This window comes from Thamnophis elegans, chromosome 9 (assembly GCF_009769535.1).
Source record: "Thamnophis elegans isolate rThaEle1 chromosome 9, rThaEle1.pri, whole genome shotgun sequence".
NCBI classification, from domain to species: domain Eukaryota; kingdom Metazoa; phylum Chordata; class Lepidosauria; order Squamata; family Colubridae; genus Thamnophis; species Thamnophis elegans.
The window spans coordinates 66107325-66133981 of NC_045549.1; the positions used below are offsets into that span (position 1 = coordinate 66107325).

The following is a 26657-nucleotide window of genomic DNA, read 5'->3' on the forward strand; positions in this document are numbered from 1 at the left end:
AAGTGTGGCATTTGTTCTAATTACTAAAATTGTTTTAAAATTGAGAATACTAATTTTAATTCTTAAGTTCAGTACTTCTCTTTCCCAATATAAGTAAAGGGATTCTTCAGAGATGAAATGCAGCCACAAGCAATGTCTGAGTTGCGTATAGTTATTTTTCTTCTCTCTTTATGTATTTGCAAAATTTCTATACCACCCCAATTAATTCACAAAAAAGTACGGCATTCCTCGACTTATAACAGCTTGTTTAGTGACCATTCAAAGTTACAATGGCACTAAAAATGCGACTCATGACCATAACAACATTACTAACTCGCATAACAACTGTGGCAAGAAATATTGCAAAATGAGGCAAAATTCACTTAACAAATGTCTCAGAACCGAAATGTTGGACTCAGTTGTAGTTGTAAGGCAAAGACGGTAGGTATAGAATAAACAATCTATAATTCAATCACTTTGAACCAGCATGATGAAATTTATTGGTGATTCGGTTCATAACTTTCCAGAATGGCGAGGATAAAGGGAACAAACATATTTTTAAATTTGGAACATGTGTTTCTACAGTTTATATATTTAAAAAAAGTATGTGAGAAGCAAAGTGTCAGTTTGGTTAAAGTTGCTTAGCAACCTGGGGAAAATATTACTTATGAACAAAGAAAATAAAAGGAATATACCAAGCTTTGATGATACTGAGTCATGCATGTGGTAATAGTCACAGGTTTTGCGAGGTGTAAAGCCTAATATTTGACAAAGCGGAGTAGAAAGAGTAATGACACTTATGAACTTTGGTGTTAGAGAAAACTCTTGAGATTGATAGCCATGAAAACCAACCATTGGATCATCAAACAGTTCCACCCAGAGTTTTTACTCAAGGCACACATGACCAGGTTCAGATTAAGATTGTTGTTATTAGTTGTGAAGTCGTGTCTGACCCATCGTAACCTGATGTACGATGTTCGTTGAGGCCTTCCTGTCCTCTACATCCTCTGGAGTCCATTTAAGCTCACACTTACTACTTCAGTGACTCCATCCAGCCACCTCATTCTCTGCCGTCCCCTTCTTCTTTTGCCCTCCATCTTTCCCAGCATGAGGCTCTTCTCCAGTGAGTCCTTCCTTCTCATTAGGTGGCCAAAGTACTTGGGTTTCATCTTCAGGATCTGGCCTTCTAAAGAGCAGTCAGGGTTGATCTCCTCTAGGACTGACCAGTTGGATCGCCTTGCAGTCCAAGGGACTCGCAGGAGTCTTCTCCAGCAAAGTCAGATTAAGATACTTTACATATTATGCAAAGATTTAGCTTCCTGGAAAATGCTTTTAATACTATGAAAGATGGATGGCAAATGCAAAAAAGAGCCATCACTAAGATGCATGGATACTGTGACACTGTGATGATGGGTGCACCATTGGAAGATCTGAAGGAGCAGGTTTGGGACAGATTATCACGGAGAAAATCTAGCTATGTTGTCACTGAGTTGGCATCAACTTGATGGCAAATAATCGATCCAATGTTTGAAGTAGGGGCTTCATTTCTCCGTGTTGTTCATTCTCATAAGGGGAAAATGCAAAGAATAACAAACATTTTAGGGCAGGGTTTTTGCAAACTGTGGGGTATCTATCTTGGGACACAAGTATCCAGTGTGAGATGCGAGGAATCCTTTAGTTGCGATGTTATGAAAAATCTGCCTTTCCCCTGAATCTTGTTGTTCATTTGTGTTCATTTTGGTGTCTTTCAGGGGAGGTCTTTAGAGGATTTTTTTTTTAACGGGTGTATAAAATAAGCTTATATCAGAGTAAAAGGAGGTGCGATGGCAAGAAGTTGAGAAACCGTTGTTCTAGAGCAAGGATTTTCATTTTTTAAATTGTGAATTTAAAAAAAAATCTGGAATCCATGATTAAGCGTGGTGATAGATAGAGAATATCTATAGAGATAAGAGAAATAACCCCTTCTCCCCCCCCCCCCCCCCCCCGCTTCCTGCTCTCAGATGCCTTCCTTAACTGCTCTATATCTTCTTCAAAGTGCCATGGGCATCTTACCGCTTTTTTAAAGTGGCTCCACTATAAAGAAGGCTTCTTAGCTCAGGGGTCTCCAGCCTTTGTAAGTTTAAGGCGTGTGCACTTCAACTCCCAGAATTCTCCAGTCAGCATAGCATAGCTGGGGAATTCTGGGAGTTGAAGTCTACAAGTCTTAAATTCGCCAGCGTTGGAGACCGGTTAGCGCGTTCCTCAGAGGGGCTTCCCAGTGCCCCGGCTCTGCTTTTAAAGATGTTTGCAATAATAATCCCATTTGCTAATGTGGCTCCTCCTCTGAATAAATTCATTTTTTTTCCTCTCTCCCCGCGCTCAATCACGCGCACGCGCACCGTGCCCTTTTTTATTTACTTCGCCTCAGTTCCTCCCTTAGCCTCCTGGTTCCAACGAGGTAATCTGAGGTCAGGCGGGCCCGGCTAGGACGCCTGCGCAATGAGGCCCGTTCTACTAACGTTTCGGCGGCGCAGGCGCACCCCACCCCTTGTCCTTACTCGGCTTTTTGACGAACGGGAATCACCCTGGGCAGCCTTGGGCTGGAATGTGCGCCCATGGCGCATGCTTAGTAGCCTCCAAGGGACGTTCAAGGGGGGGGAAAGAGAAGGAGGAGGAGAGGGGGGGAGGGGGCCCCTCGCCCGATCGGAGCCCCGTTGCGGGTTGCCAGAAGCGCACGCGCACAAGGGGAAAGTGGGGGAAAAACGCGCTTTTCCCAGGTTTGGCGGCGGCGGCGGCGGCAGCTACTGTTTTGCCGGTAAGTGCCAGGGTGGCGCATGCGCGGTAGCGGGAAGGTTGCTGCCGAGGCCTTGGGAGATTGCCCGCCGTCGCTACTGCTGTTGCATGCAGCTTCTGAGGGAACGAGGGCGAGTCGCCTCGTGGGTGGCTCGTGGAGGCTGGACGCTGCAGCCCCGCGGCCTGAGGCACGGGTGAGGAGAAACCCTCCCCTCCGCGCGCGCGGTGAGGGGGACAGGGACGCTGAGGGGAACAGCTGCCGCCGACACCGAGACCGAGCGAGCATCCTCATCCTGCAGGGCGAGGGCGGGAGGACGGCTCTCCGCGGCCGGCGGGCTGAGGTAAAACTTTTGACAGGCGGGGTTGGCGCAGGGCTATGATCTCAGGCGTCCCGTCCCCCCCTTTCCCGAAGGCCTCAGATGACCCGCGGTGGACGCGGCTCAAGGCCCTCTGGGGGGAGCCCTTCCCTTCGCTACCCGGCCCGGCCACTCCCGTCCTGGCCGCTGGGGCTCCACAGCGAAGCGGGGACGGCGAGCGGCGCGGTTTCATAACGGAGCCGGCGGCCGCCGCCGCTTTCCTTGCCCTGCCCTGGGCTGGGACTAATAAGGTTCCCGCTTGTTGCGGGAGGCTGCTTCCCAGGCTGGGCGCAGGCGTGCGAGGGGGATCCCGGGCGCTTCGCTTCTCTCTCCCCTCCCTCCCTCCTGGCCGCCTTGTGGGCGCGGCGGGGTTGCCCTCAAACGCCCTCTGAGCCCGCTCGCCCGTTTTCGTTCCTTTTTTAAATTTAATTTATGTGTTTTCTCAAGGTAACAGGTATAAACATGGACACGAGCACATGAAATGGGGACGAATAAATGGGGACAGTAGGACAGGGATGTTGGGCACGCTGGTGGGCTTATGCACGCCCCCTTTACGGACCCCTTAGGAATGGGGTGAAGTCGGGCAGTAGCCAGTCTTAAGGTTAAAAGTTTTGGGGGTTCGGGGAAGAAACCACAGAGTCAGGTAGAGCATTCCAGGCATTGACCATTCAGTTGCAGAAGTCGTATTTTCTGCAATCGAGTTTGGAGCGGTTTACCATAAGTTTGTATCTATTGTGTGCTCCTGTGTTGTTGTGGTTGAAACTGAAGTAGTCATTGACAGGTAGCAGATAATTTTATGTACTACGCTTAGGTCGGATCGAAGACGGCAAAGTTCTAAGTTGTCCAAGTCCAAAATTTCAAGCCTGGTGGCCTAAGGGATTCTGTTGTGAGCAGAGGAATGGAGGACTCTTCTCGTGAAATATCTCTGGACTCCCTCGATTGTGTTAATGTCTGATATGCAGTGTGCGTTCCAGACAGGTGAGCTGTATTGGGGAATAGGTCTAGCAAAGGAAGGATAGGTTTAGCGAAGGTCTTCCAGGGATGCAGGCGAGGAGATGTTTCCTTGTCTTCCCGGCTTGTGGAAGGATGGCTGAATTCTCCCAGGAGAAGCCTGAGAACCCTCACAGAAATCAATGCCTACAGGTAAGCCCTTGACTTACAGCCATTTGTTTAGTGGCCGTCCAAAGTTACAGCAGTGCTGAAAAAAGAGACTTTTTCTGACTCTTGTTCACACTTACCTCTGTTTCCCTGAAAATAAGACCTCCCCCAGATAATAAGCCCAATCGGGTTTTTGAGCGCATGCACTAAAATAAGCCCTCCCCAAAAACTAAGCCCTCCCCAAACACAGCGAGATGACCATGCTCGCTGCCTCCTGCACCTTAAAAATAATAAGACCTTCCCGAAAATAAGGCCAAGCACTTATTTCGGGGGTCAAAAGAAAATAAGACCCTGTCTTATTTTCGGGGAAACACGGTATGACCATCGCAGCATCTCTGGTTTTTACATTCAGGTGCTTGGCAACCAACTCACATTTATGATGGTTGCAGTGTATGGGTGTGTTGTGTCTGTTTGTGTGATGTGATTTCCCTTTCCCTCCCATTTGCAACCTTCTGGTAAGTAAAGTCAAAAGGGAAACCAGGTTCACTTAACAACCATCTTAATAATTTAACAGCTTGCAGTGATTTGCTTAAACGTGGCGAGGAAAGTTGTAAAGTGGGGCAAACTCCCTTATCAAATTTCTCGCCGAACGACAGAAATTGTGCGGCTCAGTTGTGGGTAGTAAGTTGAGGACTAACTATATTTTGAAATTCTTGTTTGAATTTCTAACACAAGAAATATCAATAGATATACAACTCCCCCACCCCTTAAACCAAAGCTCTTGCAGTAGTCCTCAACTTACAACCACAATCGAGCCCAAAATTTATGTTGTTAAGCGAGAAATTTGTTAAGGGAGTTTCCCCCCACTTTATGACTGTTCTTGTCACATTTGTTAAGTGAATCACTGCTGTTGTTAAATTACTAACCAGGGTTATGTGAATCTAGTTTTCTCATTGACTTTGCTTGGCAGAAGGTTGCAAAAAGGGATCAGATGACCCTGGGACACTGCAACCAGCATGTGAATCTAAATCACCTGGCCGTGGGATGCTGCAATGGTTGTAAGTGTGAAAAACAGCATTTTTCAGTGCTGCTGTAACTTTGAACAGTCACTAAGCGAACTGTTGTAAATTGAGGACTACCTCTACAGTAAAATGGTACCGACACCAAAATTGTTGGGAACCACTGATCTAGGGCATTGGATCACTCTGAAGCAGACATCTATTTGTTGATTTATTGCCCATAGTTAGGACTCCTGCCTGCCCTCTCTTCTGCAAGGCTTGATATGGGTACTGCCAGCAATAATAGGTCTTCACTGTTTGGTGCAGTTGCATTCTTTTAGTAATTGTTCTTTTATATGTATGTGTCTAAATTTTCCTACAGTGGAAATCTGGTGAAACTTGACTCCTCTCCTATGGATAGGAAGCTGGGAACATCTTAAGTAAATGCTATGGAATTCAGCTATATATTGTTACCCTTTACAATATATGGGTTCATAGAGAACTAGCAGTCACACAGTGCTGTATCTTCTGCTTAAAAGTGTCTTTTAAGTGCTCCTCTTTTAAGTGATAACCTATTTGTATGGGTAATCCTCAATTTACAACCACAACCAAAATTTCTGTTGTTAAACATTTGTTAAGTGAGTTTTGCTCCATTTTACAACTTTTCTTGCCATAGTTAAGTGAATCATTGCAGTTGATAAGTTAGTAACCTGGTTGTTAAATGAACCTGGACAAGCATTGACTTTGCTAGTCAGAAGTTGCAAAGGTGATCACATGATCGTGGGACACACCAATGGTCATAAATATGAATTTTGATCCCATGATCATGGGGAAGCTGTAATGGTTGTAGCTGTGGAAAACGGTCATGTCACTGTTTTTCAGTGCCGTTGAAAGGTCATTAAACAAACTGTTGTATGTTGGGGACTAGCTGTATTTGGGTTTGAAGTTTTGTCTACACTTTCAAAAATCCTTTAGATGACCATAGCTTGAAGATTAATAAAGCGTAACTTGTATGGTTTATATGGTGACTTTAGGTCAGTCACTTTCTCCCAGCCCAGCTCACCTCACAGGGTTGTTGTTGTGCCAAAAATAGGAGGAGGAAGGTGTGTTATACACATTCACCATCTTGAATTATTTTTAAAAATAACAGTGGGATTCAATTAAAATAAAAAATGCATAAATACTTTTGCTGTTCTGTACACTGCAGAGCCAAAACTCTCTCCCATCTGTATGTATGTTCCAGTGGTCTCCCATACAGGTATAACCAGGTTCATAAAAGGCGAATTTCCATGCTTCAAGAGCATTATGACAAATTACTAGATACCAATGTCAGTATATATTAAAATGTTTTCAAATCTCTGAAAGCAAAACACTACACTTTACCTTGTTTCATTAATGATAATAAATTTGGGTGCCTAGTACTTTGAGTTATGGAACATAATATAGGTAGTCTTGACTTACAACAATTTGTTTAGTGACCATTCAAAGTTACGACGACACTAAAACAAATGACTTACGATCATTTTCCTCATTTATGACTGTTGCAGCATCCGCACGGTTACATAATTTACATTCTGTAAACAGTTGCTTGACAACTGACTCACATTTATGACAGTTGCAATGTCCCGGGGTTATGTGATCATCTTTTGCAACCTTCTAACAACCAAATCAATAGGAAAACTAGGTTCACTTACCCATGTTACTAATTTAAAAACTGCAGTGACTCACTTAACAAATTTGGCAAGAAAAATCATGAAATGGGAAAAACTCACTCAACAGATTTCTCAGCAACATAAATTTTGGGCTCAGTTGTGGTCATAAGTTGAAGACTACCTGTAGTCAGCATTAAAAGCAATTTTCAAGCAATGCAAGACCAAGAACAGAAATACTCTATTTCTCTCAGCTTCCTTAAATCTGATCTCATTATTTCCCTTGTGTACTGTGTTTTGCTGTAAGCCTTGCTGAAATTGCAAGCTTGGTCATATTACAAATCTTCATATTGTTTTGAACGAACAATATTGTTTAAAGATGATTAAAACTTGGGTGACCTATTTTTCCTGCATTAACAGCCACACTTACTATTTGCCATATTGGAGACCACATTTCGAATAATAAGACCAGGATAAAAAGTAAAATATAGTATAATAAAGTAGAAGATGCTAGGAACTTTTAGCTGGTTTATTTACTATGGTTATTTTATTTATTATGAGTGTGTTTGCTTAAAGGGGAGAGGGGAAGAGGAAAAATTCTGAATATACTATATATGTGTTCAGAGTTCCTGGGGAGGGTTGAGAATTTATGTCAACAGCATTGCTACTGAGTATCATTACAACTATTTGCATATTTCTGTCAACCTTTTGAAAAATATATATCTGTTTAGTGATATAATATGAATTATTAAAAGCAATGTAACTGCATTATTTCTTGCTATCTTCTGTTTAGCATAGTTACTAAACTATACTATACTTGACACTATAAATTTTAAAGCATATTTTTGTTGAAGACTGGGCAACAGTGCTGTGAATGCTCAATGCCATTCTCAAATATAATAAATACTGTAACAATGTATGAATAATAGTGAACATGCAATGAATATAAATCAAGGATTATAAATAAAATAAGCATTAGGCTAGGGTAGAACAATGGTTCCATTAGATCAAAATAGTTTGTTCTCTTGCCACTTGATTACATATTGTACATGGCCAAAAACAAAACACACCATTGGAGCATAAGAGCAATATTCTTCAGTATTAGTCTTCAGCATCTTGTGCATGGAGATTATAAACCTGCGGTTTTTGAATATCAGTACTGACTCATCAGTTTTCCCATTCATTCACCTGCAACTTTTTAAATAGCAGTCTTATGGTCATTTACCAAGGAAAAACTACTACTAAATCCAATGGGACTTTTCTGCACAAATATTCAGCTTGGTCATTTAGTACTTTATACTTATCATATATTATTAAAATTGTGTTAATTGTGCCATTTCCTATTTCAAATTTAGTTGAACTTTATTACAATTTTATATTATGAACATGTGTACAGATTTCTTTCATATTATTTTATTCCCACTCATAATTCATACATCCCATCAGGTTCTGTGGTTTTCTTTATAAAAATAAATAAAAATAAAAGCAAAACAAATAGACTCGGTTTATTCTCACAATCTTAGCTTTATTTTTACCATTTTTAAATTAAATCATCTGGAATTGTTTTTAATATTCTAATGAAATAATCATATAATGCAGTATTGATTTTTTTTTTTTTGCACTAAGGCATCTTGGCTTTATCTGGAAAATCTCCAACATGTATTTTAGGAAGTTATATATTATTTATTCTGAGATAATCATAAATATAGCATTATGAAGTGCTAACTTATCTGTAGAAGACTGGGACAAAGCATTCATCTTCCAACACTGAACGATTAGTCTTCATTTATATTGTGTGATGATTTATGTATAGCTCCCTTTATTTGATTGTACTTTCTACTCCTTTCAGATAATTCATGTTTCCCCGAAAATAAGACCGAGTCTAATATTAATTTTTGCTCCAAAAGATGCATTAGAGTTATTATCAGGTCTTATTTTCAGAGAAGTACGGTACTAAATGCATCCATCTGGCTGACTGTCTTAACTCAGGCTTATTTGGGGAGTATATCTTAAATTACAAGCATCCTGAAAAATCATGCTAGGGCTTATTTTCCAGTTGGATCTTATTTTTCAGGAAATAGTAGATTTTGTATCTCCTCCTCTTCCTCCTCCTCCTCCTTCCACCATCTATCATCTATCCATCTATCCATCTGTCCATCTGTCCATCTGTCCATCTGTCCATCTATCCATCTATCCATCTATCCATCTATCCATCTATCCATCTATCCATCTATCCATCTATCCATCTATCCATCTATCCATCTATCCATCTATCCATCTATCCATCTATCCATCTATCCATCTATCCATCTATCCATCTATCCATCTATCCATCTATCCATCTATCCATCTATCCATCTATCCATCTATCCATCTATCCATCTATCCATCTATCCATCTATCCATCTATCCATCTATCCATCTATCCATCTATCTATCTATCTATCTATCTATCTATCTATCTATCTATCTATCTATCTATCTATCAAAAAGGCTGTCTGCCTGCCTGCCTGCCTGCCTGCCTGCCTGCCTGCCTGTCTGTATGTATGTATGTGTGTATGCATGTATGTTCCAGTGTAACTCTGGAGGGCCTTGAGCATTTCATCCAAACTTGGTACAGTTTCCCTCTGGAAACAAATACTGTGGGGGTGGCATGGGGTAAGACACCCCTTGTGTGTGTGTGTGTGTGTTTGTGTTCCAGCTTAACTCTGGAATGCCTAGCCCGTTAAAGAAAGCAAGTGTGGTGTCCTAGAGCGGCAATTGTTTGTGATGTCAGTTCCTTCACAGCTTCCTTTGGAAAGCCAGATGTTCGCCTTCCAGTGGACCAATGGGGAAGCGCCTGATGGATTTGGGGCAAAGTGCCAGGATCGTAGACAGGGCAGGAAAAAGGAGCGTATGGGAGGAGGAAGGGAGAGGGCAGGGATGATGGGCATGGGAGTAGGGGGAAGATAGGCCCCTCTCAATGGCTCCCTGTCAGACAAATGCTTCGATGTCTATAAATTCCGGACAATGCCGGGTTATCAGCTAGTATGGAATAAAAGATCTGAGCATCTTTTTTTATACTCTGTATAGGAAGTCAGCCTCTTTTTGGTACATCCCTTTATGGGATAACATTACAAGATTATGCAGATGGGCAAATTAAGAACAACAGGATTAAAATTAGGTTTATATTCAATTAAAGAATATAAACTGTAATTAAAGAATTCAATTAAAGAATAGAAATGAAGAACATGTATGTCTTTTGGTTAAGTTTTAATTTTTCAAATTGAAAAGAAAGCCTTGCCTGCTATGATTAGAACTCCAAAGAAACGCAAAGTATTATGGTAGATGGAAGAATAATTGGCAGATGATTAATGTAGGTATCCAGGAGCCGTTTCTATGGGCATTCATTTCTTATAAGAAGTATTTGACTTCCTCATTTCTTTGAATGTCTTAAAATACATGACCAGGCTATCTTTTCATTTACAAGAACTCAGTAAGTTTTTAGATCTAGCAAATTAGTTTGTTGCTATGGTCACATCAATTTCTGAGATTCCTCTATTCTTACCAATAGAAACTTGAGAACTAAAGTCACTGGCAAACACAAATACAAAAGTTGCAAATGTCTGAAGTTGAATAAATCTCATGCTTGGAAATTTATCACTAAAGACTTAAAATGTTATGGATTTTATTTTTAACTTTAATTTTAAGCACAATATACATTTATATTGCTTGGAATATTGCAGTAAAATGTTGCATTCCTGTGGAATTGGTTTCATTTCAAGAAATTTCATACTCTATTATCTGGGTTTGAGAGCTTTGATTCTAAGTATGTCATAGGGTTGTTTCCTCAAGTTGGTTGGCAAATGATTTTAAGCTATTATTATTCAAAAATTGTCTATTATATGGCATAAGATCATGATGATGTAAAAAAGTAAACAAAATTACATACCAAAATAAACAAACAAAACCCTAGTGGTTTAAAGCAGTTCCTGTTTGTTATGCTCTGGCAGATTACAGATAAAGTCCTTTCTCAGTATTTAGAGCAGTACTTCGCAAATATTTCCCTTCATTACCCAAAACTGCTTATCAGAAAGTCCTTTTTACTCAATGTAGAAATAACGTTTTAAGTTAGCTTAAATGTCAGTGTTGTGATGGGTTTCTGAGCATTACTCAACCTCTTTTACTGAATTTTTGGTAATTTACCCAGGTTTGGAAAGCCCTAATTTGGAGGGAATCTTAACTGTTTATTATGTTTTTCACCTGTATTTTCTGGTAGGTAAACATTTGGTATGCAAGGGCAAATCCGGTAATATTTATTCTGGCTTTGTAGTAGTAAGGTTTCTTGAGAGACAGTTGCATAGTTTCCTAGTAGCAGCTCTTTTTCCCGGAAGAAATCTTGGCATTAAGACTCTGAAAGAAGACAGCCCCTACGCAAGGATGTCAAAGCATAAAACCTCTTTTTAAAACAGGGATACACAAATTTTTTAGGGGAAGGAGTACATTCCATCTAAGAATGATGCGGCAGTGCTGGTGTTGAGGCCAAAAAATACACAGACAAAATAATGAATTTGTGTGTGAATAAATATAAAATAACATTTTTATTTAATTATTTTAAATATAAATACATACATACATACATACATACATATATATATGTAAAAATTATTTATTTAAAACTAAATATTGATAGCAGGTGGCTTTACAGACTGTTAGATTCACTCATTTCAAAACTCATTTTGCCCTTTGCTGTTCTGTCTGCACAAGCCTGAACAGGGAAATCAATGGGGGATTTTTAACAACACTTTCGCTTTGCCTATACAAACCTGTGGGAGCCCTGTTTTGATAAAGTCACGAGTAAGTTGACAGGACTCCTGCAGGTATGCTCAAAGTGGGTCTGCTGTCAAAACTTAGGACTGGCCCTTTCTCTGTGTTTTGCTTGTGCAATCCAGTTGCCTGGTTACCCAGGCAAAGTGAGAACAAAGCAGGGCCATAAAATGCCTAGTACGTCGCACTGCAAAGTTGTCTAGGCAAAGCAAGAGCTAGTTTTGACTCCCCCTTTTTTCTGTGCAAGTATTCTCAGCAGTTTATGATTTCTTCCTGGGAGTTCTACCTTACAATTTAAGAATCAATGATATTTGGTATTAATTGAGAACAATGTGTATGATTAATTAATAGGTAATAAAATGACAGAATTTTTGCTAAATAACTTTTAACAGACTTATATTCATATGTTTTATTAAATGCATGTATATATACACATATCAGGCACCACCAAATTGAACAAGAGAGAGAGGGGGAGAGGGATAGATAGATTTGGATGGATAGATTAGATAGGTAGATAGATAGATAGATGGATAGATAGATGGATAGATAGATAGATAGATAGATAGATAGATAGATAGATAGATAGATGATAGCAATAGGAATAGCAATATATACCACTTCATAGTGCTTTTACAGCACTCTCTAAGCAGTTTTACAGAGTTAGCATATTGCCTCAACAGACAGACAGACAGTCAGATATTGAACAAAATGTAAAAGAGCACTTCCTGTAAGAAAACTTATTTCTAGATTTGTGGTTTCTGCCATGAAAAACCATGAGGAAGATGGCACCTGGAGTGCAAATCCATCCCTTTCCTAGGCCGTCCTAGGAAAGCTGAGAATGTCCTCTTCATTAGGCCATTGGGTTCATCATGTACTTCAGTACTTCAGTAATATGATATCCCCAGAGAAGGGTATCATTCTCACCCTTTTGATTTTTCGTACATTGTTAAAAGACTTGCCTTTTTTCCCCCAAGCTTTCAAAAAGCTTGAAAGAGTGCAAAGTGCTCTTTGCACTTTGACTTATATGCTGCTTCATAGTGCTTTGCAGCACTCTCTAAGTGGTTTTACAGAGTCAGCATACTGTCCCCAACAATCTGGGTCCTCATTTTACCAACCTCAGAAGGATGGAAAACTGAGTCAATCTTGAACCGGTGAGGACCGAACTGTGGCAGTGACCTGAATTAGCCTGCAGTAGATTAGGATCAGGGACACAGTGGCTCAGTGGCTAAGATGCTGAGCTTGTAGATCAGAAGGACGGCAGTTCAGCAGTTCGAATCCCTAGCGCCGCATAACGGAGTGAATGCCTGTTACCTGCCCCAGCTTCTGCCAATCTAGCAGTTTGAAAGCATGTAAAAAATGCAAGTAGAAAAATAGGGACCACCTTTGGAAGGTAACAGCGTTCCGTGCGCCTTCGGTGTTTAGTCATGCCAGCCACATGACCACGAAGACATCTTCGGACAGCGCTGGCTCTTTGGCTTTGAAACGGAGATGAGCACCGCCCCCTAGAACCGGGAACGACTAGAACGCATTTGTGGGGGAACCTTTACCTTTAGGTTAGGATCATGGTAGAATTGCTTGTTTGTTAGTTTTTGGTCCTGTCTTCTGATGAAGTATACTGTCTTTCTTTGATATGTGTTCTTTTCTCTTGCTTTTTAATGGTAAACCATTAATCATTATAAAATTGTACTCTTTCAAAATTGAAATAATAGTCTAAAACAACTGCTATCTTTCAAGTTTACCCTATCCAATAAATGATACTGTAGTTTAAGGTATTCCCACTCTGTCAAGAAGAGATGGCTCTTATGAGGTGGTGAGTGAGAAAGAGGGATGATAGTTAGGATGGGAGCAGAGTTTGGATGCTTTTTACTATTTTGAAAGTCATAAGTCATATCGTGGTGAGATGAGAAAAAAGTCAAACGAGGGCATAAAGTTAGGGCTCGTAGCATCAGTGGATTGAATCAGCAAAGAAGAAAATGAATTAGAGGCTGAAAACTTCTGCAGTTTCCAACTGTTAAGGAGCAAAGACAATAAACACAGCCAGTGAACAAGCAGATAGGCAGTGATGAGTAAGAGAAGACATTCATAGGCAACAGGAAGTTCATCTCAGCATTAAAAAAAACTAAGAAACAATGGAGATTAATTTCTTATTTAAAATTAAGCAAACTGACAGATCAAAGTAAAAAGCCTCCCCAGGCAAGTAAAAGAATACCCGTCCTTCCCCTTTCTTCGCTTATAGGCATGAACTTTTCAGTTTGAATTATTTAGTAATGATTTTAATTGTTTATATCAGATTGTAGCTGTTCATGTTTTATTATTAGTTGCCTCAAGTATCCTCTGGGCAGAAAGAAAAATGTAACTCGTATGCATAATAACAGCTGTCACCACAATTCAATTATGTGTTTTCCTTTTTAAGGAATCCCATACAGTACCTCTACTCCTATCCATAGTTACAATCAGAATGTTTTACTTTATCTTAGTAGTATAATATTTGATTTACAACTTGACTATCTCCTGTTTTATTTTACTTCATGTAGTTGTAAAACTACAGATATAGAGAAATACAGTAGGTAGGAAGAGAGAGAGTAGGTAGGTTGGTAGGTAGAGGGATAGAGAGAGAGGAGAAATAGCAATATAGCAGTAGACTTATATACCGCTTCATAGGCCTTTCAGGCCTCTCTAAGCGGTTTACAGAGAGTCAGCATATTGCCCCCAACAATCTGGGTCCTAAGAGAGAGAGAGAGAGATACAGTAGATAGGTAGGGAGAGAGAGTGAGTAGGTAGGTAGGGAGATGTTTCCAGGTGTATTTATCCATGTGCTGGAGAAGGAAATCACTGACAATCTGCAGCACCTAAGACTTTGTTTCTGCTGGCACAGCACTTGATCAGTGTAATTCTCATCAATTAGTTAAAGAGCTTTCCAAAAGGGGAGGGAGTTTTGCACTCTGCAAACCTCCCAAAAACAGCCCGTTTTTCGTGAAAACAGGCCCATTTTTTTAAAAAAAGGCATGAATACTCTGAAAAAATACGGTACTTGTTTTTCACTACCCTCTACATTTACATATTTCCGAACTAATCAGTTGCTAATTTTAATGCATTATTCCATAGTCAATGATACCTATTGTATTGTATTTGTTATTTTGAGTTCATAGGCCAGTATCCAAAGATGCTCCAAAGTGGAGGATATTCAAATTAGCTTTTGATTTGTGTTTTCCTAATACCTGTTTCTCCTCAATTCTTAAAACTTTTGAAAAACCTCTTTTTAAACTGTTGAGAGTCAAGAGGCATCTGCTATTATGTAGCAGAAAAATACTATGGGATAGCACAAGCCGATAAGTATGCCTGCAATCTATATACTACTAAAACTCTTGCGTCCATTTGATTGAAACCTTCAATTGGGAGAAACAATGCATGTAGAGAAACAAGTTTTTGAATTACTGTAGCTCAAATGGGCTAATTTATACAATGTGTCTAATATTCTGGATGATTCTTACAGCATTGAAACTTGGAAAAATTGTGATTGCTTTAGTGCTGCTGCACAACCATGATGCTACTAGTCAGTGGTGGTCATGTGATTATAATTTCACATAACTGACAGCACTCCCTGCCAATTCCCTACAATGAAAGTCAATGAGCAAGTCAGCAGGAAGCCACTCCTAATCTCACTGCCTTTTTTGCCCATCTGTGATCATTTGGTTTCTCTGTTTAGGTAAAGAAATGTCTCTGAAATGATGAGCCAACAGATCACAGGTTATCTAGTAATAGTCTAACATTCTAAGCTTGACGTGTATTCGTAGTGAGCGCTAAACATAGCTCTAAAGTATGATGTGCAGTTTGATTCTCCTGTGCGCTGCTTGGAGAGTCCAAGCATGGATTAAATACAGTCTATCTGCCCTAGGATTGAGTAGATTTTTCTTTAACCACGTCTCCTTTGCCTCATTGAGGTCAGTGGCTTCCTGCGCGCTTTCCGGCCATCCAAAGTGCCCGGGGCCTCAGAAGGTTGGAATTGGTGAATGCGATGGCGTTTCCTCCCTCCTGACGAGTGCGTCAGCCATCTTGGGAGCCCCTGTTCATTCGCTTTTCCGGGAGGCTAATTGAGATGCCTGCAAGCAACAGAAGGTCTGTTCTTTGCGGTTTGGAGACGCAGTGGCCATTTTAAAGCTTCAAAGTACTGTTTCTTTCACCGGAGAAGCCTCAGAGAGCCTACTTAATCGCGCTTCAGTACCTCAATTATCGGAGGATGAGGCTGTGCCCTCCAATAAGCCTGCCTTCACAGGCCTCTTCAAACTGTCTCTATTTAAGGCCATCTTGCACAAAGCCAGAGCTTCCACGGAATTAGGTCCAACTGATCCTAAAGATAAATCTGTACCTTCTACTTCTCAGGACCCCAAGCAGGGCCTCCTTAAGGAGAATGCTCCGGCTGAGTAGCTGATTCCGGTCCCCAACTTGTTCATGGATGTTGTCCAGCGCCAATGGGCGCAGCCGGGTACATTGGCCAATCCCAGTGGGGGAGACAAGAATTTGTACTCCCTAGAAGCTAGGTTGGAAGATACAGTATATTGAAGTTGCCAGAAGTGGATGCCCCGGTGGTCTCATTGACTTCCAATTCTGCCCTGCCAGCAGACCTTCTAGACAGTCTCAAGGCAGAGGACAAAAGGGCAGAAAGAGCCTGCCATAAGATGCACCAGGCGGCCGCCTGGGCCATTAAGGCATCCACTTCCGTATCACAAGGGCATCCTTATTCTGGTTACGCCAATTGAGATCTAAACCTCCCTCAGAGGAGTCTCGGTGGCACCATGATCTCAATAAGATCATAACTGTTGGGGGGATGTTCGGAGTCAAAGCAGGGACTAGAGAGGCCTGTTGGCCACCAGGTGGCGTCTGAGTCAGGGAGCAGTGAGGAGGAACAGAAGGAGGTGGTCCCTGACGTGAGGACGCATAGAACAGTGAGGCGGAGGGAGCAGCTTTGGAAATAGGCTCATAGAAGGAAATAGGAAACAGGTGGCTACTGAGTGGCCCCTCCCAGAGAGCTTATAGGATAAATAAACAGTTATTTATCCATGAGTTCAGGCCTTGTTTTCCTAAGAGATAGTTTTCTGGGCTCCCAGGCAAGGGGTTGCCTATCTCCCTCCTTAGTTGTGGCAGACCGCCAAGCCGGCGTCAGTATAAGTTAGAAGCTTGGGACAGAACAAGTACCGAGGTAGGCAGCAACAGGGTTCCTTTCAGAAGCCCTTTTGTGGCGGTTCCAACAACCGCCAATTTAGGCGCGGCAAGTGACCACCAAAGCGATCCTCCCATCGGTGGCCGGCTACAACTCTATGGCGACCGGTAGGAGGAAATCGCCACAGACACGTGGATTCTCAACACCATCAGGAGGGGCCTTGTCCTAGAATTTCTGACATTCCCTCCACAAAAGTTCATCCGTTGTCCCCTCCCCAAAACCCCCTAAAGAGGTCCCTCATGCAGGCAGAGATTCATCATCTGCTGCAAATAAAAGCCGTAGAGCCTGTTCCAACGGACCAGGAAGAGAAGGGATTCTATTCCATTCTCTTCCTGGTCCCCAAGAGTTCAGGTGGATGGAGGGCCATCTTGGACCTGAAGCGCCTAAATCAACATCTGGCCTACAAGCGCTTCAAGATGCAGTCCCTCCAGTCCATCCTGGACTGTGTAAGGCAAGGGGACCTGCTAACCTCCATAGACTTGAAAGAAGCTTACCTGTACGTGCCCATCCATGCGTCCCACAGAAGGTTCCTGCAATTGCATTACGACGAGAGGCATTACCGGTACAGGGCACTCCCTTTCGGCCTCTCGTCAGTGCCCAGGATCTTCACAAAGCTTCTGGCAGCAATAGCGGCTCATCTCCACACATGTCCGATCCACCTGGAATGCTACCTGGACGACGACATCATCCAGTCCTTGAGTCGCGACCAGGCCTGCACCATTATAGACTTAATATCTTGCCAGATGTTCCTCTCTCCAGACCATCTATGCAATCTCAAGAACAGAATTAGTTTGTGCAGGTGGTCCAAATCAGTACCGATTGTCTAACTATCACAGCTCCTTGCCATCATGATTTCTTGCCTGAAGATAGTTCCCTGGGTGCGACTTCATGCCGGGGAACTACAGTGGTTTCTCCTACCGATGCAGCGGTCAAAGGTCAGCAATTCTCCCAGACGTGTTTGTCCTCAGAAGGTGCTGCGTTCCCTTGAATGATGGCACTTGACTGCCATCATTCGTGAAGGGGTGCCAGTTCAAGGAACCCAAAAGAGTTGTGGTCACATCAGATGCCAGTCTCTACGGATGGGGAGCTCATTGCCAGCGGCAGCTGACACAAGGAAGATGGTCACAGAGGGAGGCAGCTCAAAGCATAAATTGGCTAGAGCTGAGAGCGGCCTGGCTCGCCCTGCGACAGTTTTCGCAGCAGATTGTGGGTTGCCATGTACTGTTACTCACAGACAACATTGCAACAAAGGCCCACATAAACCGGCAGGGTGGCACCCACTCCAGGAGGCTCATGACAGAAGCGGAGTCTCTGGGAAGGTGAGCTGAACGTCACCTAGCGTCCATCAGAGCGGATCACATATCCGGGACAAGCAACGTGAGGGCAGACTGGCTGAGCTGTCAACGATCGACAACTCCGAGTGGCGTCTACACCCAGCTCTGTTCCGACAGATGGTTCGGAGTTTCGGCCAACCGCAAGTCGACCTATTCGCCACTCAGGTCAACACGCACCTGCCCAGGTTTTATTCAAGTTACCATTCGCCCCAGGCGGAAGGGACAGATGCGCTGAGGTGCAAATGGCCCTCAGGACTGCTATTTGCATTCTTGCCCCTCCCGCTCATTCTGCAGGTAATCAACAAACTCTTAGCGGAGGAGGCGGAGATCCTCCTTGTTGCCCTACATTGGCCCAGGAGGTCCTGGTATGTGGACCTTGTCAGCCTCTCCGTCCACACACCATGGAGAATTCCTCAAGAGCAGATCTCCCTCAGCTAGGGGGCCTTCACTTACCCGGATCCCCAGTGGCTCCAGCTGGCCATTTGGCACTTGAGGGGGAGCTCCCGAGGAAGCAAAACCTTTGGCTGCGGGCCTGTATCAAAATGGCTTATGAACATCAGGGCAGGACCGTGCCAGGTCGAGTGACAGCACACTCTACAAGGAGTGCTGCCCCTACAGCAGCGTGGGCGACCCAAGCTTCCATTATTGACATTTGCAGAACGTTCATCAGGAATTACAAAATTGACACCTTTGCCTTAGCCGAAGCCTCCGTTGGAAGACGTGTTTTACAGAAAGTTGCCTTGGCTCCAGACTTTCTGGTCACGAGTTCTTCCCTCCCTGGGACACAATAGCTTGGGTATGTTCCATGCTTGGATTCTCCAAGCAGCGCACAGGAGAATGATCATTGGCTTACCTAAACGGTTGTTCTCTGGGTGCTGCGGGAGAGTCCAAATCCACCCAGGGTTTAACTAGGTGTCCAAGACTCCTTATCACGGTCAAGAATCCTGTAGGGCGTCCTGCAGCGGATAAGACCTTCATTTTTAATCTGACCTCAATGAGGCGAAGAAGGCGTGGTTAAAGAAAAATCTACTCAGTCCTAGGGCAGATAGACTGCTTGGACTCTCCCGCAGCGCCCAGAGAACAACCGTTCAGGCAAGCCAACAGTCATTTTCTGCCAGAATTCAAAATATTGGTAGTATGAATAGAACAATTATATTCATATGTCACTTAATATTGCTTTCCAAACTGAACTAGTTGCATAAACCTTATAGCCACTCTGGAATTATTGTTTTTTCTAAATTGTGGGTGTTGATTAGATCTACAATATCAGAACTGAACAAATTTGGCAATCACTAGATGAAGCAAAGTGAAACTTATTTGTAATTAGCATCTGCTTTTTTACAAGCCAAAAATAGTGCAAATAGTGTGTGTGTGTGTGTGTGTGTGTACATATACTGTATTGTGCAGTTACATAATATATATAACTATAGACGAACAAGTGATATCATTGAAAATCAGTAAATCAGTTCAAATGTTTGCAAGTGTTTGAGATTGTAGCTTTGCTGAATAACCTTAATTGTATAAGAAGATCAAGATCAAACCCTTATTTATTTTAACTGAAAATATTTATAGTATACTCCTTTCAGAAGTGCACAACTAAGTGGAGAAAATCAAATAGCAGTGTCATAACAGAATAAAAAATACATACCAATATGGAATGCCCACAATCAATCAATTAGAGCCAATGTTGCAATGTGGCTGATTTTAGTTTGTTTCGTCCCATCCAGAATCTGACAGCTTCAGGATACCCGTTCAGGCTTTCTACAGCATGTCTGGCTCAGTTTGGAATGATGGCATATGGATATCATCAGCATACTAAAGTCGCTTCACTTCAAGGTGACAGCGACTTCAGATAGATGTTAAATTGGAGAGATCCCTGTGGCATCCCACACAGAAGCAGCCAAGGATTCATGTTCTATTCCCCCATAATTATTGACTGCAACTGCTGATTCAGGTAAGAATGGAATCGCTGTAAAATGGTGCCCATGAGTCCCAATTGTCATAATCAGTCAGTAAGGTATCATAATCGGTGGTGCTCAGTAATGCAAAGAAGTCGAAAAGGTCCAAAAAATTTAAATTAGATAAACTACATATTTAAATTAGATAAAGTACACCATCTACCCAAGCAACATATTTAAAAAAATTGTATAACTAGTGAACCGATATATAGGAACTTGAATAGCTACTTCAAAGTAAACCTTCTAAAGAAATTTCATCTTGTTAAGTAGGACTTTCTTGCTATAAGTTTAAGAAATAAGATAAATTAAAATGGTCAATGAGTTTGCTATAATTTCTCTATGGCAGAGAAATAGTTGAGACTTTTATATGTAGAAGGACAATAAATGGGACAGGTGTGGCAAAAGTAGATAATTTATTTCCATTTTAGAATATGGAATTAAATTACGGAATTTAGAGGCAAAGGAAAACATTTCTACACAGATTCCACAGTTACGCTGTGCAGTTCCCCTTCACAAGGTTTAGTTATGGCTGTCAACTGATAATTTTTATATTTTTAAAGTGATATTAAGATTAAAAGGGAATACCAGTTGCTTGGAGAATATAAGTGGTGCTTTTGCATCTGATTGGTCACTACAGGCACAAAATACTGAATTAAATAGTCGATTGGTCTAACCCAGCTAGCATTTCATATGTTATTAAAGTATTTTGTTACTATTATTATCATATTAGATGTTGTTCCTCTAGGTTAAAACATTAATTTTTTTCTTTTTTGTTTTAAATAGTAATACGCTAGAATTTAAAAGAACCTCTATGGGCAATATATTCTGAAGATACCTTTCTCTCAAAAATTGGCCCTTCTGTAATCAGTCTTTGTAGAATATCACCATTTATCATCCAGAAAGGAACACACGGTAAAATATTGCAAGTTTAAATTTAATCTAAACCATAATTATGATATGTGTCTATAAATAAGATTAGAGACTGGCTTCAGGAATCTAGGTCAGGTATGCAGAGCATAATAAGTGGGATTTTTGAAACTTTTTAAAATAGCAAATTTTGATATGTTGTAAGAAATTGATTTCTTTTTGGTTTTCATGGTGGCACATGCTGTGGCATTATTTGGTGAGAAAAGGAGCTACATTGAAGATACCGAAATTAAAAGGCTCTTGAGGGTTTGGAACTTTATTACATGGGTTGTTGGAATCCTTTAGAAAATAGAAGAAGGAATAATTGCAAATTCTATTTCCTTTTATTTCATGTACCTGCAGATCAGAATCACAAATGTCTACCACAAGACTAAAGTGTGATATGTTATGTTCCTTACCATAAGTACCCATAAAATGAGCTCCATTGCAGACAGGTAAGTTATTTTTTAATTTTAAGTTTATACTCTTAAAGTTACCTATGTACTAAATGAGAATTTCAAAGAATGACAGGTGAAAAAATTATCTTCTATTTGTTACAAATCAGCATTAAGTTTTCACGTTATCCCAAGATATGATTGATACATGAGTGTGAACTAAAAAAAAGTTTGGTAAGAATGTGGTGGGTGTATTTCTTTTTGAATTGTTAAAATAGCTGCATCATTTGAGGTGATATGGGCGAGGCAAACAAATGTAATTAATAAATAAATACTGTACGTAACTGGTTTTGAACTACTGTATTTTTCAGAGTATGTATTTTACTGGAGTATAAGACGCATACAAGATTTTGAAGGGGCAAATTTTAAAAAAAGTAGGTAGGTAGAGGGATAGAAAGGGAGAGAAAGAGAGAGAAATAGAGTAGATAGGTAGGGAGAGAGAGAGTAGTTAGGTAGATAGGTAGATAGGTAGAGAGAGAAATAGACATAGAGAAATACAATAGGTAGGTAGGGGGAGAGAGAGGGTGTAGGTAGGTAGGTAGAGAAAGAGAGAGAGAGAGAGAGAGAGATACAGTAGATAGGTGGGAGGGGGAGTAGGTAGGTAGGTAGATGTTTCCAGGTGTATTTATCCATGTGCTGGAGAAGGAAATCCCTGACAATCTGCAGCACCTAAGACTTTGTTTCTGCTGGTACAGCACTTGATCAATGTAATTCTATCAATCACTCTAACTCGAGAGCTTTCCGAAAGGGGGGGGAGTTTTTCCCCTCTGCAAACGTCCAAAAATGGCACATTTTCCGCAAAAACGGGCCTGTTTTTTTAAAGGCATGAATAGCCTTGGGGGGGACTTGCAGAGTGCTCCTGTGGGGGTGGGCCCCCCAAAACGAGCAAAAAATGGCCTGTTTTCTTGGAAAAAAAACTGCATGCATAGCCTTATGGAGGCTTATAGAGTGCTGCTGACCATTGGGGGGGGGGGCAAAAAACGTCCATTGTTTGCTCATTTCTGCCCTCCCCAGCCCCCAGGAACTCTCTGAAAGCTTCCATGAGGGTATGCATGGCCATTTTTGTGAAGGGGCGGGGCTTCAGGAGGCAAAAAATGCTGTATTTGATGGATAAGACGCACCCAAATTTTCAGCCTTTTTTTTTTTTTTGGAGGAAAAAGGGTGTGTCTTATACTCTGAAAAATACGGTATATCTGCTTCTGGCTATGTCTTTATGATTAGCCCAGTCTGTGCAAGGTTATTGTTTTCTAAAACCTGCTTTTTTTTTGTAGAGATGATGGCAGCATTTTCGATGGTCTCGTGGAAGAAGATGACAAGGATAAAGCAAAGAGGTTTGTTTTGTGAAAGGGTAGCATGAAACCTCTTCATTTGTGATCAGGAGGTGTATTTATGCATTGTAATTGCATTCTGTATTAAGCAAAGACAGTCTTTTGAAGCAGTCTCCAGCAAGGTGGGAAGATTGTCAAAGATTGCATGGAGATGTGGAAAGTAAACGAGGGATTGACTGGAAATATTATCCTTTCTTCTTCCCCTCCCATTGTTGTCAATGTGTCTTACAAAAATTACTGTAAGAAAAATGCTGAGGAAATAACATTTTTTTCATTTTATTCTTAAGAAGATTCCAGACTTCTACATTTTTTACAATTCTTGTATTTCCATGTGTGCAACTATTTAGAAAGAAACTGGTTCTTTTTAAAATTAAAGTGGATATATCAAGGCAATTAGTGTGTCTAAAGCAAATATTTCAGCTCCATTAAAAAAATTACACTGCTAACGTTTTCACATAAGAACTGAGGTGGCGCAGTGGTTAGCGTGCAGTACTGAAGGCTACTTCAGCTGACTGCTAGCTGCTGTTCGGCAATTCAAATCTCAGTGGCTCAAGGTTGACTCAGCCTTCCATCCTTACGAGGTGGGTAAAATGAGGACCCAGATTGTTGGGGGCAATATGCTGACTCTGTAAACCACTTAGAGAAGGCTGTAAAGAATATACCACCATGAAGTGGAATATAAGTGCTATTGCTATAATTATTTTATACTCTGTCTTTCAGCTTGCATAAGAACACCAGACCCTACTTATAAATTTAAAAAATACAACATATATGGAAAGATGCATGGAGAGGGGCGGAAAATGTAGTTAGAGCACTAATTTGTAGACTGTGGAGAAGTAGGTTGCTCAGAGATATTACCTCCTCATCTGTTACCCTCAACAACAACTGGAACTTGTCCAGTTGGTTTCTATTTGCCGGTAGAAGGAGAATTCTCTGTTCAGCCAAGATCTAGGATTCCCATTGAAAATTCTTACGACTGAATAGTAGTCCTGATCATGTCTTTAACAAAGGAGAGGAATCCCCAACCAAGGTTGTCACAGCATCAGTGGAGGAAGATGTTGTATCCCGTCGGCAGCCAGCACAGAAGGTTGGGGAGCAGCATGGACCAGTCCTGGAGGCTGGGGAAGGCTTCGACGAGGGCTCTGCATTGGAGGCAGAGGCCATCTGGCAGTGATCAGGTGCCTACGGAGCTAGACAGCACTGAGGCAGAGGAACAGCTAGTGCCTGTTCCCAGTGTGCACATGCACAGAGCTGCCAGAAGAAAAGAAGAACTCAAAAATCAGAGTAGACTTGGTAGTAAAGTCACAGGGGAAGGTGATTGGCCCCTCCCATAGGAAATAAAAGAGGAGCAAAAGGGAAATGGGCTTTTTCAGGAAACAATTTGTTTGGTCGTTAGATTCATCATTTCAGGAGTGTGAATATCTGTCCGTGAATCTCAGAGACTCTGTGCCCTGTTTTTCCTTGCACAGCACCTCATTTGGAAAATATTTACATGGTAGCTTTCCAAGATAGATAAGGTCTGTAGTGATAAATATTCCTTTGAAGCACTGTTTGCCAAGCCTTGCTGAACGTGAATGGGTTTGCTGAATTTAGACATAGTCATGCTTCTGTTTATCAGTTTGCATGTATAATTTCATGAAATCAGTAGGAAGATCCTTTTGGTGATGGAAGGCTTTATGATAACTTCTGAAACGGGGATGTAGGATTTTCTGGTGGAAATTTATACTTTCCTCTTTCTTACCAAGTAAGAAAGGAACTGAGTCAGTTGGTGGTTATGTACTTCGGAAAATGAGCAGATAAGTAAAGAAACTAAGGACGCTTCAGATTCATGACTGCCTAAAATACTCAGTTTCAGGTCCTGTTAGTGATAGGATTGCTTACTTTCTTTACCCATAAAACTTTCTGTGGGATTTATTGTGGGACATCTATCTGGCCAATGTGGCTCCGCTCCACTATATCCAGCATTCCTCTAGCCTTTGCAAGACCTTGGATTCTTCTTTTAGAGTTAAATTTTATGACTTCAGTGTGGCTATAATATGTCTCCATCAGGATCCAGTGCAATTACTCATCAAGAATTTGTATAATGCTGTTCTCTCTTACGGTATTTATAATTTTTTTAAATAGAGTATCAAGAAACAAGTCTGAAAAGAAACGCAGAGATCAATTTAATATACTCATCAAAGAGCTGGGATCCATGCTTCCAGGCAATGCTCGAAAGATGGATAAATCCACTGTATTGCAGAAAAGTATTGACTTTTTAAGGAAGCACAAAGGTAATTTTTTAGATGTTACATGGAAGTTGTGAATGTTTTGAAATTTATAAATGTATTAACATTCAGAGTTTTGGGAGCAATATGGTCTGTAAATCACTCAGGGCTGTAAAGCACAATGATACGATATATAAGTCTTAAGTGCTATTGCTATTTACAGGGACTTATTTCTAAAAGTAACGCAACTTTATGTTTAATGAAATTACTGAATTTATTAGAGTTAATATAAACTTGACCACATAAAAAAAGCCCAATATGCACATATAAGGGGGGAGTCAAAGGTACAAAGGTAGGGGCCCTTTAATTCCATTTCATTTGAACCTTCCTGAGGCTGGTGATTGGAGCTGCTAGTTACAAGGGGGGAGTCAGAGAGACAAAGAGGATTAGATAGTGGCCCTTTAACTCCATTTCATTTGAACTTCCCTGAGGCTGGTGATTGGAGCTGTTTTCTACAAGGAGGGAGTCAGAGAACCCTGGGGCAAGTGACCATGCAATATTGGAATTCAACATTATGCAAACACAAATAGTAGAACAAAGTCAAACTAGAGTCTTGGATTTTAAGAGAGCTAATTTCAATAAACTTAGAGCTTGGGAAGAGTTCCATGGATGGAATCCTCAAGGGGAAAACAACTCAAGAAGCTGGGGAAATTTTGAAAAATGAGATTACAAAAGCCCAGTCTAGCACAATACCAATGAAGAAGAAAAATAACATCTCCCCAAAAAACCCAGCATGCCTACATAAAGAACTCTCTGACAAATTGAAAGACAAAAAAGATAAGTATAAAAAATGGAAAGTGAGGGACATAACTAAGGCAGATTATCAGCAAATAGCCCGAGCATGTAAAGATGAAGTGAGGAAAGCTAAGGCTCACAATTAAGAAAGGCTTGCCACAAAAGTAAAAAATAACAACAAAAAAGCTTCTCCCAACATGTTAAAAACAAGAAAAAGGTTAAGGAAACAATTGGTCCATTGCTGGGAGAAAGTGGCAAGAAGGTGACAAGCAACAGGGAGAAAGCAGAACTATTTAACTCATTTTTTGCATCTGTCTTTATACAAAGAGATAAAACAGTCCAACCTATCAAAAACAGCACCACAAAAATCAGATTAGGAACACAAATTGAAATAGGGAAGAAAATGGTAAGTGAGCACCTGTGTACCCTAGACGAGTTCAAATCACCAGGACCGTATGGATTACACCCCAGGGTTCTGAAGGAACTGGCAGATGAGATCTCAGAACCACTGAACTATATATTTCAGAGATCCTGGAGCACCGGGGAACTGCCAGAGGACTGGAAAAGAGCTGATGTGGTTCCCATCTTCAAAAAAGGAAAAAAATAGATCCAGGAAACTATAGACCTATCAGTCTGACCTCAATACCAGGAAAGATTCTGGAAAAGATAATCAAGCAACGAATTAGAGAACACCTAGAAGTAAACAAAGTAATAGCCAAAAGCCAACATGGGTTTGTCAAAAACATCATGCCAGACTAATCTTATTGCATTCTTTGACAAAGTGACAAAATTAGTGGA

The 26657-nt window shown here is 41.2% G+C and overlaps 1 protein-coding gene across 4 annotated transcripts in view; it reads left to right on the forward strand.

Moving 5' to 3' along the window:
* Positions 1-2718: 2718 nt before the first annotated feature.
* CLOCK (clock circadian regulator) overlaps positions 2719-26657 on the forward strand; it is a 55395-nt gene continuing 31456 nt past the window's right edge. For 2 of the 4 annotated variants that reach the window (XM_032224245.1, XM_032224248.1), the window contains exons 1-6: positions 2810-3092; positions 19938-20164; positions 20952-21080; positions 21438-21529; positions 22801-22860; positions 24982-25130. In XM_032224245.1, the coding sequence (XP_032080136.1) occupies positions 21483-21529; positions 22801-22860; positions 24982-25130 (256 nt within the window). In that variant the 5' untranslated portion in view covers positions 2810-3092; positions 19938-20164; positions 20952-21080; positions 21438-21482. Of the gene's footprint in view, positions 2774-2809; positions 3093-19937; positions 20165-20951; positions 21081-21437; positions 21530-22800; positions 22861-24981; positions 25131-26657 lie in introns of those variants that run through there. The other 2 variants (XM_032224246.1, XM_032224247.1) reach the window with 2 other exon arrangements.